The sequence below is a fragment of the Entelurus aequoreus genome, linkage group LG06 (genome assembly GCF_033978785.1).
Source record: "Entelurus aequoreus isolate RoL-2023_Sb linkage group LG06, RoL_Eaeq_v1.1, whole genome shotgun sequence".
NCBI classification, from domain to species: domain Eukaryota; kingdom Metazoa; phylum Chordata; class Actinopteri; order Syngnathiformes; family Syngnathidae; genus Entelurus; species Entelurus aequoreus.
This window is the reverse complement of record NC_084736.1, coordinates 60,051,739-60,069,307: the sequence shown is the minus strand read 5'-3', so window position 1 is coordinate 60,069,307 and position 17,569 is coordinate 60,051,739. Positions and strand designations below refer to the sequence as shown.

Sequence of the window (17,569 nt, the reverse complement as noted above, 5' to 3'; positions counted from 1 at the left end):
TTGTCGAGAAATTTGAAGTAGTAACATGTTCAATTGAGAAGTGGTATTACGGAATTCCTGGAATTTCGAGAAAACCGGGTATTTTTCCAGTTCAAAAAACAACTTTGTTTTTTGTCCTGATTAAGAGGAATGTTTTGACGGTGGAATGGTTGAAATGGGTTGGAAAGGGTGGAAATAGGGCTTTGGAAAACCAGGAATTCCGTAAAATCCTGGAATTTTTGGAAACTTAGGAAAGGGGAAGGTTAAATTTCCAGAATGTTGGATTGTGTTGAAGTTGGAATGGTTTGAATAGGTTGAAAAATGTGGAACTGGTGGAAGTTTGAAAAATGGCCAATTCATTTTGAATGGGAAAAATGTCCCGGAAAACCTGGAATTCTGGGAAATCTGGGAATTTTTGGAATTTGTCAAGGGAAAGCCCGCGATTCCCGAATAGGTTGAACAGTTTGAAGCTGGAACGGTTTGAAAGAAAAATGTGGAAGGTAGAACACGCCAAAATCTGGAGAAAAAGAAGTAGAATAAGTTTAAATAGATTAATTTTGGTATAGAAAACCATGGAGCATTCACACAATAAAGAGAGCAGAGAAAAAGTATCTCTGGTCAGGCAATAATCCTTGAGTGGGAGCACACAAATGCATTCCCATGAGAATTCAACTGAAGAGAGCCACCATTCATTAACTTATTCTCCCCCATAAATCTTGCCTTTTTTATTCCAGGCTACAGTATGTCCCCAAAATCAGACTTGAAAAGGAATTTTAATCAATCATAGAGAGATCTTTTTTTTTGTCAATTTCTATGAAATAAGGAGAAAAACATTTCCACTGTACTGTACATGTTTTATTGCAATTTAAACATAACATAAACAGATTTACTACATTTATATTACAAATATCTTATGTACAAACGCAATGTGTTGGATCCATTGACATCAACAAACCTCTAGATTTATACAGTAAATACAATGCTTGTTTCATACAAGCCAATTAGTAAATAACGATTCAATCAGGCAAAGAAAACATTGTCACAATGTCATCTGTTGGGAGACATGAAAATTGCAATATTACATGTATTATGATTTTGGCCCCTATACCAACCCATGAAAACCAAACAATATTGCTGCATTGATTAATTATACACTTATATTTAAATAAAGAAAAATGCCATGGGATAGGTTTCCTGTGTCACTGGTACTTCATACAATGTGTGGACATTTTTCATAATGTTCCCTTTTTAATAGGATTGCATTTATGTATAACATTTGTCTTTCTGTCACACAAAGGTCAACTGAATAGGTGTAACATATGTGAATTCAAGACTCTAATAATGACTTTTTAAACATTTTATGTTACGTCATTTTTAATGCAGACAAAACATTATCAAGAGTCTTATTTGTGGCAATGTATCACATTGGTTCTTAACCTGGTTTCGATCGAACCCTAAGGGTTCGGTGAGTCGGGCTCAGGGGTTCGGCGGAGGTCAAAACACACCCGACTCATCCTGTAAATAAAAACTTCTCCCTATCGACGTATTACAGATATGGCAACAGCAGAAGTCAGACTGATTTGCAGGTGTGTAATTTGTGTTGGTTTTGTTCTTTGAACGAGGTGATGTTCATGCACGGTTCATTTCGTGCACCAGTAATAAAACATGGTAACACTTTAGTATGGGGAACATATTCACCATTAATTAGTTGCTTATTAACATGCAAATTAGTAACATAATGGCTCTTAACTAGTCATTATTAAGTACTTATTAATGCGTTATTCTGCAAGACCTTATTATAACCCTAACCCTCTAACCCTGGCCCTAACCCTAACCCTAACCAAATAACTCTAAATTAAGTCTTTGTTACTTAGAATATGTTACCCTAGTGTCCAAAAAACTCTAAATTAAGTCTTTTTTACTTAGAATATGTTCCCCATACTAAAGTGTTACCAAAAACATATAACTTTATCTTGAATTTGAAAAAAAAAACATTGTATTTTTCACTAAAGAAGGGTTCGGTGAATGCGCATATGAAACTGGTGGGGTTTGGTACCTCCAACAAGGTTAAGAACCACTGCATTAGGGCCATGTAGTGTATTTTGAAATACCGCACAAAGCAGTGGTTCTCAAACTTTTTTCACCGAGTAATACCTCGGAAAACACTCGGTTCTCCAAATACCACCATAATGACCAACGTTTGAATACAGTTGCGTATTCCAAGTATTCATTAAAAACAAGGCAGAAGTTGTATCTAACAAGTATAGTTGATATTTTTTTGAACAATAACACTGTGTTTAAATATGTGATTAAGTGATTGTTTGGGGTACCTCAAGCTGAGGTACCACAGTGTGAGAATCACTGGCATAAAGCTTGATTGCACTTCTTTTCCTATTGATTGATTTTTACCTGAAAAGAGAGATATTTACATTGTTGTGTGCTTAAGAAAGTAGAAGTAGGTGTCTTTTGTTTCAACTGAAAGTCTGCCTGTGATCTTTGTGTAAATGTAGCATGTCTTTGTTTGCTCATATAACATATTTATTTTTAGGCAGGGAACATTTCAAGTAAACTGCACAAGCGGTAGAAAATGGATGGATGTATGGATGCATTATACACTGATGTACCTGAGTAATGTACCATTACTAAGAACGATGAAAAGTAAATTGTATGTTGATAAATACACTCTGCATCCTTTACGTGTGTGCGTGTTGTTTTATATTCCTGGTAAAATGCATTTTGATAGCTAGTGGAAAGTGTTTGGGTTTGGCCGGATCATCATGATCACTTTCTTTAGGGAATAGGCTCCCCCTCTGAACTCGGCCCAGTAGACCCCATCTTGATAGCGGCTTCGGTAGTGTCCTCCTCTGTACCAGACTCCATTTAAATTAGAATGGGCGCAAGAGTTGTACCACCAGCCTCCCTTCTGGTAGTGGGCACAATTACCTGGGGAGACAATTTGAGATTAGAAGATACAGAAAAGTAGGTACGTTAAATTATAAATGATACCTGTATACGTGTCATGGTCTCTATCCAGTGTTGTGAACTGTTTCCCGTTGTGCCAAGTGAGGGAGTCGCCGGCGTTGCCGTGGTAACGGCCCAACCTTAGCTTATAGAAGTCAGCCTCGGGCTCCACTCGGAAGCTGGCGTACTCTGCAAACACTTTGCGGCCGGACCAGTCCTCCAGTGTTACTAGCAGTTTGTAGTTTGCCTGGTTAGTCAGCCAGTAGATATTTTCCAGGCCGAGCCAGTACTCGCCATCGATATTTCCGAACCCTTGCTGTGAAGTGCAAAAGTCAAAAACATAATCAGTACTGGTTGAAATATTCAATCTATGTAACGGTGGTAGGTTGTTCTCTTGAAGGTAGACTTTGCACTTCTGTGAATGTATTTATTTAATGGACTATTATTGTGAATGCACCCTATGAGTCATGTTCGACAGGCATTGACTGTTCTGTGAGTGTGCCCATTGCTATTTTGTTATCGAAAACAAAGAAAGACAATTAATCCTGTGTGCTGAACGCTGCCTTGTGTTGCTTTGTTCGTGCATCAGTCAGTTTGGTTTGTATTATTCCTGCCCTGCACATGCTTTGAATCACGCAAACACTCCTTCTGATTACCACAGTATGAATGCAATTTATGATCTCAAGAGGTTAGGAGATTTTGTCTAGGAAATATCTGTTTCGGCCCTTTGCTGCAGTTTAATCAGAACCTTGTGATTCGCGGTAAACAACAGTCTCCTTTTATTTTTGGAATTTGAGAGTCTGCAAGTGCTTACACAACCACCAGTCGTGTATTGTTGGATATTAATTTATTCTGAGTGCTAAATTCACTAAAACCAACACACGTAGGTGGGATTAATGAGTCATGTGCGCTTTACCATGACTGGATTTGTAACCTAAATAATTCCCTATTCATTTGTTCACATCTGGTTAGCGTCAAGGAGCCCCACTTAAGCCACCAGCTGCTTTTGAAACTATGAAGTACTTCATTTGCTGTGAGGTGGTGGTACCTTGTATGTCTCCCAGTTCCTGAAAAAGTTGACAGAGCCATCCACTCGCCTCTGGATTACGGTCCAACCACCTGGATCATGTCTCTGGTCACACCACACCTGCATTAGACGATTGGCATTCTCCGGTTTTAACAAGTACATGCCGCTGTTGGTGTGACCTTCTTCCAGAGCCTGCAGGCAGTCTTTAAATGGACCTGGACAGAACAAATGATACAACGGGTCATATTCATTCAGCAGACTTAGCATCTGAACCACACATTGATTTTATTTCCTGACTAAGGGAATCCCGTCTACCAACAACGTTCTTCTCATTCTAATAGTAACATTTGTCTTTGGCTTTCCCTCCCATATGGGAAATGACTTCTGGCTGTGCAGCCAAAGGAAACACTGGCATGAGGGCAGAGGGAACCCTTACAGCGGACTGATAAAACAAGCAAACTTTTACTTCCTGACACTGCAGTATTGGGATTTTGCTTCCTACTCCTTCTGGGGATGGTTTGTGAGCACTTATGTGGATTTGTTTGTTGGTTTGTTTGTGTGCACAATCCAACTGTTGACAAGAACTTGAAAACTGACATTCATTTATACAGGATTTAAAGTGCGTAGACTAATGTTTGGATCAGAGATGTCAAACATACGACCTTGGGCCAGATCAGGCCCACAAACAGGTTTAATCAGACCAACGTCATGAGTTTGCTATGTGTAAAAATCAGCTGCAATTTTTCAATGAAAGAAACCGCTCTTATAAAATGTCCACTGAATGTCACGTATGCAATTTTTTTAGACAATCAACTAGTTTATACCGGGGCCGAGCAAGACGTACACAATAAGGTGTGGCTGCGGCTCCTCCCCCTCGACCCAAATGAAATGTACATCGTTTGTATGGTTTGTTGAGTTAGCACAGGTTTAATACGTGGAATTGACGAATGAAGTATTTGATACCGAGAATAATTTGATTATCATTTATTTTGTTCAACCCCAGATAGGCTGTGACTTAGTTGGCTTTCACTGGCCGGCCTGTCTGGGGCCAATGGTCCCTTGTTCCCTGGGCATCACAGCTGCTGTTTTGGGTCGGGCTCCCCTGGGTGGCTGGGGCCATACTTAGGCTACTGCACAAACTGGGAGACAAATATATAGCACATACAAATACACATACATACTCACATACACACAATTATTTATATATATATATATATATATATATATATATATATATATATATATATATATATATATATATATATATATATATATATATATATATATATATATATATATATATATATATATATATATATATATATATATATATATATATATTCATTCATACATACACACGTGAACATATTTGTACCTACCCACATTCTTAGGTACATATGCTCCCACATACATTAACAAATACAGTACACACACTCACAGTGCATACGTCCACATTCACTGTACAAACATACATATACACATACTGTACATATACAAGCACGTATGCGTACATACACTCATGTGTATAATTATGTTTCACATACAGTATATCAACGTTGTTCCCCTAGGGCAGTGGTCCCCAACCTTTTTGTAGCTGCGGACCGGTCAACGCTTGAAAATTTGTCCCACGGATCGGGGGGGTGTAGGGGGTGATATTTATTTATTTATTCTATTTTAATTTTTTTCATAAAGAAATACAATCATGTGTGCTTACGGACTGTATCCCTGCAGACTGGTATATAATGTATATATTGTGTTTTTTATGTTGATTTAATTTAAAACATAAAAAATAAAACAAATATTACATTTGTTTTATTTTTTTATTTCTTGTGCGGCCCGGTGGTTGGGGACCACTGCCCTAGGGGAAACTGGGTAAAACACAAACACTGACAAAGCTAAACCTATATTTACTATAACAATCTACAAGGTTAATATAGTTCGCTTTTCTTCCTTCTCCTCCATTCCCTGCTCTCTTTTGTATTTCAAGTTATCATTGCATATATGTGTTGTTGCTTTTGAAATACTTGTATTGTTTTTACAAGTTGATAATATAGGTAATTATTATTAATATCCATTATCAATAGTGCTGTTTCTATTGGTATTTGTATTGCTCCATTTGTAGTGTAATAATGTTCATTGTCATTTCCGTGTTATTAATATTTACTTCACTAACTGCTTCTCTTATATCACTTTTCGTATCATATTTGTATATATCGTTTTATACCCCTCTTGTACCCGCAATTTCCCCCTCTGTCTTCTTTTTTTTCTCTTCTTCCTATCCCCTCCAAACATTAATATAAATCTATTTAATAAAGTCAAATACAAGAGAAGTATCCCACACTTTTCTTTTGTAAAGTAAATCTGTTACAGCAGATATTGACATCTAACTCAACACTATGGTTTTGCCTGAGTGGCTGGACAGGACAAAAAAATATAAAAAATCAATGACTTTGACGATACACTGAGACAAAGTCTATATTTCATTGTGTTTTTGAAACTGCATCAATTTTGTTTCTCAGAATTTTCAACTAACTTGAAGTGTTTTGGCAAGAGGATTATTTGTAATATGGACATTTTCAGAATATACTTAAGTAAAACAAAGAAAACAATCCAAAGTTGTCTTTATGTTTAAGTTATGATGCCATTATTTTACCAGTCCCATAGATTTTCCTCCTTGTGGCCCCAAGGCTAAAATGAGTTTGACACCCCTGGTTTCGATGTATAAATGGTTAGTTACCTGAAAGGCGTTGTAATACGATCAGGATCAGGTCAATAACGTGGTGGCTGGCAAATTTCGCTACAAAATACACCCTGATGGGGCACTATAGATAGAACTTCAAATAAATGACATGCATTTAAGTATGACATTTCGTTCTTATCTGTACTGTAAAGTTCAAATTTGAATGACAATAAAAAAAAGGAAGTCTAAGTCTAAGTCTAAAACAATCAAAAAGTTCCTGAATGACATTCTGACAACAAAATACATTGACGTCTAAATATTGGGGTCTTTTTAATTTAAGTTAAGCGATCAATAACCTGTGATTAATCATGAGCAATCTAAATACAAAAGTGTGATTAATCTGACTAAAAATAGTCACTTGACAGCACAATAATAAATCCTTTAAATCTGTTTCTTTTGTGTACAGCGCCTCTCTCTTGTTCCTATCATGACCGTATAATGCAGGGGTGTCCAAACTTTTTCCACTGAGGGCCGCACACTGAAAAATCAAAGCAAGCGGGGGCCATTTTGATATTTTTTATTTTAAAAACCAATACAATATATGTATAAAAAATATACATTTAGACCTCCACTCAGGCTTGATCCTAGGGACCCTAAGGGGTTTTGGTAAAAAAAAAATTTAAAAATGTGTCATTATTCAGTATTAGTATTTTTATTATTATTCAAGTTTTAAATCCATAGATCAACATTAGGTCTATCTGTCAATATAACATTTTTAAAGATTTAAGTTGTATGCTCTTTTTGTCAAAGAAAACCCATTTTTTTTATGGAAAAAACACAAAATATGCAATATTTTCACCCAATAACATTTTTAAGTGGAATATTTGAGATTATATAATAATTGGAGCCTTAAAAAGGTCAATAACTCATAACACCATTGATTTTAATTCATTATTATTTTTTGAGCGATGACACTTAAAAAAAAATCACACAAAAATTATTGGGGAACCAAAAGGTTTCCTACCCATTAAAGTGTTAAAAAATAAATCATAAATTTTTTTTACTGTTTACTTTTAACACAATAATCTCGAGATCAACTTCAGATCTATCCGTCAATTATAAGTTGTACTGTTGTTTATGTTTTTTGTTTGTTCGTTTTAGGCCCTTCTTTAAAAAAAAAACAAAAAAAAACCAGCTCAATTTTTTGTATGGCAAACACAAAATGTGCAACATTTTCCCAAAAAAATATCTCAAAGTGCAATATTTAATGTGACGTAATTGGAGCCTTGAATAGGGCAATAATTCATAATAACATTGATTTGGATTCATTATTATTTTTTAAAGAAAGAAACAGCCTGCATGGCAGCTTTGTGTTATCAGAGTAAACATTGCAACATTTTCTTGTTACATTTCACCTGTTTGGTCTTTCATACCACTTTTTATGTTTTTAATTTTTTTCAATCGTATTTTAAAATGGGCCGTGGGGCCGTTAAAAAATGACCTGCGGGCCGCAAATGGCCCCCGGGCCGCACTTTGGACACCCCTGGTATAATGAATTCCTCAACTTGTTTGACGTGGAAAAACACTATACTGGGGGGCAACAGGCCCCCCAATGCAATTGAGTGTGAACGTGTTAAAGCTTCCAACAGTCTTGCGGGGTGTGCCAGCTGGCATCATAAACAAAGTGCTCAAATGCAATATGGAAAGAAGTGGGTCCTACAGAGGTATACATAAGTGTGGGGCCCAATAGCACTGCGGAAGTTAATTTACCATTTTTGGCATGTGAAAGGAAATAAATCACACTACATTACAGTATACTAAATCTGGACTGAATTGAAATCCTAAGTATAAAGCTGCTTTTTCATTCTCTGAGCAATGGTTAAATATTCTGTAGATTTGTGTTCGTACATTCTGCTAGTTGCAAACGCTGATTTTTGTACTTGATAAGTCAAGTTCTTTTGTTGGAACATATGACTTGATTCCTGCCTGGTGCGAGTGGAACAAATGACATCATTGCCTCCCGGTATCTCACGCCTTCTTTTTTTTTTCAGTGCTCTGTTCTGGCTTTATGTTTTGCTCACAGCTCTTTTGTGACACTATCGGTGATATCAACGGAGATTTTCAACAGGCACCGTTTCCCATAGGTGGTTCTACAAAATGCTGACATTTTCAAAGAAGTCGAGGCTTGTTTAGAATTAAAGTCTGAAAAAAACTGAGATAATTTTACAGAAATTAACTCATTCCATATTGTGACGGATAATAACAAATAATGCATTAAACATGCACAAAATGTGTTTCCTTCATTTTTATTTTGCAATTATGAAACAGTAGCAAACCGTGACGCAATCCCACCTCTTAATGTGAGATAATGTACACTACCGTTCAAAAGTTTGGGGTCACATTGAAATGTCCTTATTTTCGAAGGAAAAGCACTGTACTTTTCAAAAAAGATAACTTTAAACTAGTCTTAACTTTAAAGAAATACACTATATAAATTGCTAATGTGGTAAATGACTATCCTAGCTGCAAATGTCTGGTTTTTGGTGCAATATCTACATAGGTGTATAGAGGCCCATTTCCAGCAACTATCACTCCAGTGTTTTAATGGTACAATGTGTTTGCTCATTGGCTCAGAAGGCTAATTGATGATTAGAAAACCCTTGTGCAATCATGTTCACACATCTGAAAACAGTTTAGCTCGTTACAGAAGCTACAAAACTGACCTTCCTTTGAGCAGATTGAGTTTCTGGAGCATCACATTTGTGGGGTCAATTAAACGCTCAAAATGGCCAGAAAAAGAGAACTTTCATCTGAAACTCGACAGTCTATCCTTGTTCTTAGAAATGAAGGCTATTCCACAAAATTGTTTGGGTGACCCCAAACTTTTGAACGGTAGTGTATATATTCTCATTATGATTGCGATCTGAATTACAACACATGTAAAATTTTGGTAGACCTTTTTTTTCCTTTTTAATTTTCAGAATAAGTACCGGTAATTGTATCAAGCCTTGGTAAATGGGCTCATAAACCCTTATTTGTGCTCATGTATTAAACAGTCAAAATGCATCTTAAAGGGTTAACAGTATAGTAATGGCTTTGTCAATATGCATTTGTGTCTTTACTTGCCTTCTTAGGGATATTTCAACTGCTCCAATTTAAAATCTGTATACTGCCATGAATAGGGTGGTTACTTTTCACATTTGAATTAATTCGGTATCAGTTCTTGGTACCTGCGAACTAATACCAGTACTCAACAATACCAATTTTCGGCACTTTGGTGTGTTCAGATGTTAATAAATGGTAATTAAAATATATTTTTAGTTTTTTTAACATATAACACTGTGCTGTGCTGCTTTCTTGTTTTCTTACACGTCTGTGTCTAATTTGCAAGTACTTTGCTGTGCTGTGTGATATAGAAAATGTAGCATGCAGTTGCAATTCCAAGATGTTACATGGCATTATTGTATAGAGTACAGTGTGTTACTGTAGCCAGGAAGTAGTATTTGCCATACATTCAAATGGGCCAGCATTTTCTCTAGTTGAGCCCTACAAAGTATTTATACTGTATTGTAGTTATTAGATACCAGCTGTTTGATTGTGTATCCTAGTTGTAGTTTTGAGGTGTTGAACTCGCCATGTAAAATTTTAAACCAATTTTTAGCGTGTCTATGGCAAATCCAATGTAAATTAGCATTGAGCTAGTACATTTGAAAAGTAGAGCCTTTCTGTACTTTTGAGCACCTTGCGAGCAATTGTAACATTAACTATAGGCAGTCTGACTGAGTTCGCTCTGAGCGCTTGACTGCTTGTTTCCCTAACAAGTGCTTGAACCGGCATCGCGTTTGCAACCGGAAGTGACATTACAGGCAACAGAGATATGGAAATATGCCATAGTTTAGTTTCACATGAATCGATAGTACCGATGGCTTTGGTTATAAAATTACCAAATTTGGTACAGATCCCTAGCTATGAATGTTCAGGATTAGAGATGTCCTATCGGCCGATAAATGTGTTAAAATGTAATATCGGAAATTATCGGTATCGTTTTTTTTATTATCGGTATCGTTTATTTTTATATATTTTTTTTATTTTTATTAAATTAACATAAAAAACACAAGATACACTTACAATTAGTGCACCAACCCAAAAAACCTCCCTCCCCCATTCACACTCATTGACACAAAAGGGTTGTTTCTTTCTGTTATTAATATTCTGGTTCCTACATTATATATCAATATATATCAATACAGTCTGCAAGGGATACAGTCCGTAAGCACACATGATTGTGCGTGCTCCTGGTCCACTAATAGTACTAATCTTTAACAGTTAATTTGACTAATTTCCATTAATTACTAGTTTCTATGTAACTGTTTTTATATTGTTTTACTTTCTTTTTTATTCAAGACAATGTTTTTAATTTATTTATCTTATTTTATTATTATTTTTAAAAAGTACCTTATCTTCACCATACCTGGTTGTCCAAATTAGGCATAATAATATGTTAATTCCACGACTGCATATATCGGTTGATATCGGTATCGGTAACTAAAGAGTTGGACAATATCGGAATATCGGATATCGGCAAAAAGCCATTATCGGACATCCCTAGTCAGGATGCTTTGGCTGATGACTAAATATGTGTTTAAAATGTAATGTAGATAGCACAAACAATCATTTACCATTATTTTTGTATTTTTAAGAATTAAAATATTTTGTTGTTACACTCACCAGAGGGTTTGTCAGTGGAAGATGGATCGTGTGTAATTGTAGGCATAGTTGGAGGTGGCAGAGACTTCTGATCATTCTGTATCTCATTGCTGAGTGGTTTGGTGATGCGAGGTAGGACTGGTGGCTGGTAAGGCTTGTTGAGAGGTGGTGATGGCCGAGGTGGTTGAGATCGCGGCTGTGCCACAGGGACGTGTCTGGAAGGAGGCTGACCCTGGCACTGCTCCTCCAGCAGGGCAATAAGAGTTGACTGGTTAGTGGCCAAAGAAGCCAGATGTTGGTACTTATGTTCCAAGTCTCTGTAGCGACCGGTGAGCTGCTGCATCTCGGAAGTTTGGTTAAGGATTTTGTTCTCCATCTGTGCTAATTCAAGGGCATTGTCTCTTTTCCTGATGATCTCATGGAGCAGTTGCATATACAGCTGGGTAACTCGAGAATTCATGTTTCGACTTTCTTTTCTCAGAAGCTTGACCTCGTTAACGATGCCTCCATCTACTTCTACCAATTGTTGTAGAGTCTCAATCTGGCTCTTTTGTTTCTGGAGCTCCACGTTTAGCGACTCTAACTCCTGCTTGTTGACCCGATTCTCCAGCGTGGCCTCTGGCTCCTTGGAGTTGACACAGATAGCCCCCGTTACTTTTTGTTGTGGCACAATGAAAGTGTAAGAACACTTGTCCTGCTGCTGTTCAGCAGCAGGAGCACGTTTGCTCCTACCGGCATAGAAAAATTCTCTCTCAAAGCCATCATCACTACTCTCAAATTCTTGGGCCCCTGCACTACTGTGGCGGCTGTCTGAACCACTCCCTTGAATCTGACAGACAAGGCCATATGCAAGGAGCCCCAGCAGGACCATTGACGGGGTATCCATTAGATTTGGTCCAACACACCAAGCCTGAGGGAATAGGGAAGAAAAAGGAGAGTGTGATTTCAATTGAGAGTCAAATCACTGACAAAATATCCATTACACTGACTCTTAAAATGTAGCTTTCCGCATCCTTAAAACTTGTATATGACAGTGTCATTGACTCAGTGCTTCTCAATTATTTTTTGTCGTGCCATAATTGTTTTCACGCCCCCCCCCAAATTGAAATATGATTGAGAACCTGATCATATTGATTAGTTCGAGCAGTGCTTCCACCTTTCTGGAGGCTTGTGTATCATTCAAGAATGAAAAAGACTACTACTGGAAGTCCCTTGACTCTCAGGCCCCACCTGACACATCCCGACCCCGAACTATTTGAGAAGCAATGCATTGACTATATAGACAGGAGTTATGCTAATATAATTTATTATATTAGGACTTGTGGATGAGCTATGTCTGCCCCAATATGCCTTTCGTATACAGCATTTACATATTTAAATGTAATTATACTGTGTCTGTATTTCTTCTAAGAGTTTGCATATACAGTACAGTATGTTGTTTGAAGTGTGTCATATAACTGAGGAAGGAGCGATTGAGGTATTAAGCAATAGCTTTTTGGAAAAAAAAATGCAAGAAAACAATATTTTCCAGAAAGAAACCCCACCAATGCTTGGTTTGTTGCAAAGCCAATATTTACAGCATATCTAAAATGTTGCACTATTACATACTCATGAGTCCAATCTTCATAATTTTTCTGCATCTGCTTACTGCTGGAGGTTGTCATGTTTTCACGCTTGAGATTGCGTTTCCCCTGCCATTGTTCTCTATAAACTATGTGATGGACATCTTGGCAGCATCTGACAAAGTACATCATTCTACAATTCTATTTTACAAACGTTTCTGGCCCTCACAGTGTATGTTGAAATTTTCCAAATCCTGAACAAATGTAGTTCATGACCTGAGCCTGTCTTGTGTAATGTGCTATAGTTGATTAGTGGCTCCTGTCGTGGTTTATTTCCCTGGAACATGAGCTCTGCCAAGCAAGTCATCCCTGCTGTAGAGGTGTCTCATGTTGGCCATTGTTGGGCTAGTATCTCCTACTCTAAGCTTCATTACACTTCAAAGCTGACACAAAACATATTTGGATGAGGAAAATGTATGTGGTATGTACTTTTGTATATGCAATGGCACACATTTTATTACAAAAAACAATACTTAATGCAGTGGTTCTTAACCTTGTTGGAGGTACCGAACCCCACCAGTTCCATATGCGCATTCGCCGAACCCTTCTTTAGTGAAAAATAAAATGTTGTATTTTTTCAAATTCAAGACAAAGTTATGTTTTTGGTAACACTTTAGTATGGGGAACATATTCTAAGTAACAAAGACTTAATTTAAAGTTATTTGATTAGGGTTAAGGTTAGAGGGTTAGGGCCAGGTATAGAGAGTTAGGGTTATAATAAGGCCATGCAGAATAAGGCATTAATAAGTACTTAAAGGCCTACTGAAACCCACTACTACCGACCACGCAGTCTGATAGTTTATGTATCAATGATGAAATCTTAACATTGCAACACATGCCAATACGGCCGGGTTAACTTATAAAGTGCAATTTTAAATTTCCCGGGAAATATCCGGCTGAAAACGTCTCGGTATGATGACGTATGCGCGTGACGTCACGACGGCAACGGAAGTATTCAGACCCAATGTGTCACCATACAAACTGCTCTGTTTTCATCGAACAATTCCACACTATTCTGGACATCTGTGTTGGTGAATCTTTTGCAATTTGTTTAATGGACAATGGAGACTGCAAATAAGAAAGTTGTAGGTGCGATCGGTGTATTAGCGGCGGACTACAGCAACACCAACACCAGGAAGTTGTGTTGTGTTTGTGCTGGATAGTACGTGCGTGTCGCTATGTGCATGTCACGTACGTAACTTTGGGGAAATATATGTTTCTTGCCGACTCTGATGGCGGCCGGGGTGTCGTCGAAAGCTACAACGCCCACCGCCGCCGCCGCTCCGTAGCTAAATTAGCTTCAATTGTTAAGCTTCGCCAAGCTGGAAATTATTAACCGTGTATTTAAATGTTCATGGTTAAATAGTATTGTTGATCTTCTGTCTATCCTTCCAGTCAGGGATTTTTTAAATTTTGTTTCTATCTGCATTTGAGCCTGATGCTATCACGTTAGCTCCGTAGCTAAAGAGCTTCAACGATGTATTGTCGTGGAGATAAAAGTCACAGTGAATGTCCATTTTGCATTCTCGACTCTCATTTTCAAGAGGATATAGTATCCGAGGTGGTTTAAAATACAAATCCGTGATCCACAATAGAAAAAGGAGAGAGTGTGGAATCCAATGAACCCTTGTACCTAAGTTACGGTCAGAGCGAAAAAAGATACACCCTGCACTGCCTCTCTACTCCTTCACTCTAACGTTCCTCATCCACGAATCTTTCATCCTCGCTCAAATTAATGGGGTAATCGTCGCTTTCTCGGTCCAAATCTCTCTCGCTCCATTGTAAACAATGGGGAAATGTGAGGAATTCTTCCTCCTGTGACGTCACGCTACTTCCGGTATAGGCAAGGCTTTTTTTTATCAGCGACCAAAAGTTGCGAACTTTATCGTCGTTGTTCTATACTAAATCCTTTCAGCAAAAATATGGCAATATCGCGAAATGATCAAGTATGACACATAGAATGGATCTGCTATTCCTGTTTAAATAAAAAAAAATTCATTTCAGTAGGCCTTTAATAATGACTAGTTAAGAGCCAATATGTTACTAATTTGCATGTTAATAAGCAACTAATTAATGGTGAATATGTTCCCCATACTAAAGTGTTACCATGTTTTTTTACTGGTGCACAAAATGAACCGTGCATGAACATCACCTTGTTCAAAGAGCAACACCACCACAGTGCATAAACTCACAACAAATTACACACCTGCAAATCAGTCTGACTTCTGCCGTTGCCGTATCCGTAATACGCTGATAGGGAGAAGTTTTTATTTACACGATGAGTCGGGTGTGTCTTGACCTCCGCCGAACCCCTGAGCCCGACTCACCGAACCCCTAGGGTTCGATCGAACCCAGGTTAAGAACCACTGACTTAATGGATTAAGTCTTCTGTGAGTCCCATTTTCCTCAACTGAATCGCCCTAATATTAACCCAATGCACAGTCTGCCAGAGGGAACAGCAGAAAACCTCATCCTTTCTATCTGCTGTTTCAATCCCCCCTGCTCATTATTGTCCTAATATTAATTCAGTTTAAGAAGGTGCTGTTGAGTGCGCAACAGTGGCAAAGATGATTGGGCTTTAAGAAGTGCAATGTAGTTCCATACAGCTAAGGCTCTAAAGACGAATGACAGACATGCAGTGAAAACCTCTTTCCTAATTTGATTGGCAATTCACCTCAAGTAACTTCACTCAGTGCTAAATCAAGCATGACAGGCAGGTCCAGCAGTTAGGTCAGTGTACTTACTCCAGGTTGTTTGGTAATGCTTACTGTATATTCCTTAGAAGCTGAACAACCTTTCCCTCACTGGCTGATGTCTTTCGGCCTCGTCCCTCACATTTCAGCTTGAGCATGGCATTCCTCACATTCTTAGTCACCTCATTAGAGTGAGTTGCCATGCACACACGGAGAGAGATCGAGACCTTGTCGATGCAGGACCGCTATATCGGTTCTCCGTGCCACACCTCTTAAATGCCCTATACCAACTCAACCGTTTTAGATCGATACCTTGTCGATTCAGGACCAGTATATATTTTCTCTGTGCCACACCTCTTAAATGCACTACACCAACTCACTCGTATTTCCTTTTTCTTACTTTATATCCGATCACGACCACGCAGCAGTACTTACAGTTAAGTAGCTGAAACGAAGCATTCACTTTGCAGGACCACTGTGCAGCATTTTAAATTGGCATCAACTCTGCTGAGTAATGTCTGACTCCATGTCACAGAGTAATTATTGAGTCCAATCACATTAACAGGCACGGATGGGCCATAGCTACTTATCACCCATTACTTGACCTCACGGTTTCCTCTTGCTTATAAATCCTGAAACGACGAAAATTAGCATTTCATGATCCTCAGCTACAGTATGTACCTGCAGTAAAATTGCAGGTTTTATGATTTCTCTTGATGCACATTAATTCAGGGGACATATGATTTGAATTGTTTCGATAAGGTCTAAAACTGTACCTCTAACCTTTATTATCCAAACACTACCCTGGCAACAGAAACAAAGACAGGATTCAAGTGCCTGACTCCATATCCTCTTGAGCTCCAGGGGGACATCCTGAAGTTGCACACTGCTTGATAGTTTCAAATTCAATTAGGGGTTTGATATTAAACGTTCATATTTCTTGCAGTGCATGACAGACCATGTATGTCTTGTATGTCTATATAGCACTGTTTGCTTATGCACATAATTATGATACTTTGCTTGGACAAGATGAGTGTTTGCATTTGTAGTGAAGAAGTACGTTGTCTTGAGTACTTGCTCTCCAGCATCCCCCTGTGCTGAATCGACACCCTCCACTTAACCACATCGATCAATCAATTAACAGGTTAGGCAATCAATGCCGTATGACAAAATGTAAAGCGCAATTAATATTTATGATCCCAAAGTTTCTACTTACAAGAAAAACTGACACGTATTGATGAGACTCCCTCAGTTGCCTTGCTCTCCTGGCTGAGCCAACTGTAGTTCCTTTTGATAGAAAGTCATTCCTCGTGACCCAGCTTCGTCCTCCGGTGCTCTGTCCCAGTCTGGTTACTCACTTTCTGTCACCTTGGTCCATTCCAGCAGTAGACAGGTACACGTTGTTTCAAGGCGTTTATTAAAAAAGCTATCATGTGCCTCACATAAGCTTGACTTCCAGATGAAGGATCAAACAACTGTAAGAAACAATGCTAACTTCAGCTACCTGATGGAATCTATTGAAAGTGGTGAAGTCCAGGGCGGTCTGTGTGCTGCCTTTGGCCCTTTAGAAGACTGTCACTTTTTGGCGAGCTGAATCCATCACTTCTGCCTCAGAGCTCTAAGAGGCTGTCTCTCTCAGCTGCACCTCTCTCACTCCCTCCTTGGTACTCTTAAATGATGACTTTTTTTGCAGAGTTTCAGTAGGCAGGCAAATTCTTCCTCTCTTGAAAGGAACACATTCGTTGAGCGTGTACTCAACCCCTCCTACCAGTGACACAAAAGAGATTGCTCTCTCACACACGCTCACTTACACACATGCACACTACTCAAATGTCCAACCCCCTGCCCTGCCCACTGGACACTGGTTGATCACCACTATTTTGGTCTGGGACTGCATGGT

The 17,569-nt window shown here is 38.3% G+C and overlaps 1 protein-coding gene across 1 annotated transcript; it reads right to left on the bottom strand.

The window, feature by feature from the left end:
• Nucleotides 1-824: 824 nt before the first annotated feature.
• Nucleotides 825-17,434, bottom strand: angptl2b (angiopoietin-like 2b). Its single transcript, XM_062051109.1, has 5 exons — nucleotides 16,886-17,434; nucleotides 11,376-12,264; nucleotides 3,989-4,182; nucleotides 2,986-3,256; nucleotides 825-2,922 (listed from the first exon to the last, which is right to left on the bottom strand). Exons 2-5 carry the CDS (start codon nucleotides 12,238-12,240, stop codon nucleotides 2,723-2,725), a joined length of 1,530 nt encoding a protein of 509 aa, XP_061907093.1. The 5' UTR covers nucleotides 12,241-12,264; nucleotides 16,886-17,434; the 3' UTR covers nucleotides 825-2,722.
• Between the last annotated feature and the right edge of the window lie 135 nt (nucleotides 17,435-17,569).

Bases quoted from the DNA above. Each gene is read 5' to 3' on its own strand.
- angptl2b (XM_062051109.1), bottom strand. From the start codon at position 12,240: ATGGATACCCCGTCAATGGTCCTGCTGGGGCTCCTTGCATATGGCCTT. The intron at 3,257-3,988 runs GTACCACCACCT...TGCACTTCACAG, and splicing joins GGAACTGGGAGACATACAAG to CAAGGGTTCGGAAATATCGA. The intron at 2,923-2,985 runs GTATCATTTATA...TTGTCTCCCCAG, and splicing joins AGACCATGACACGTATACAG to GTAATTGTGCCCACTACCAG.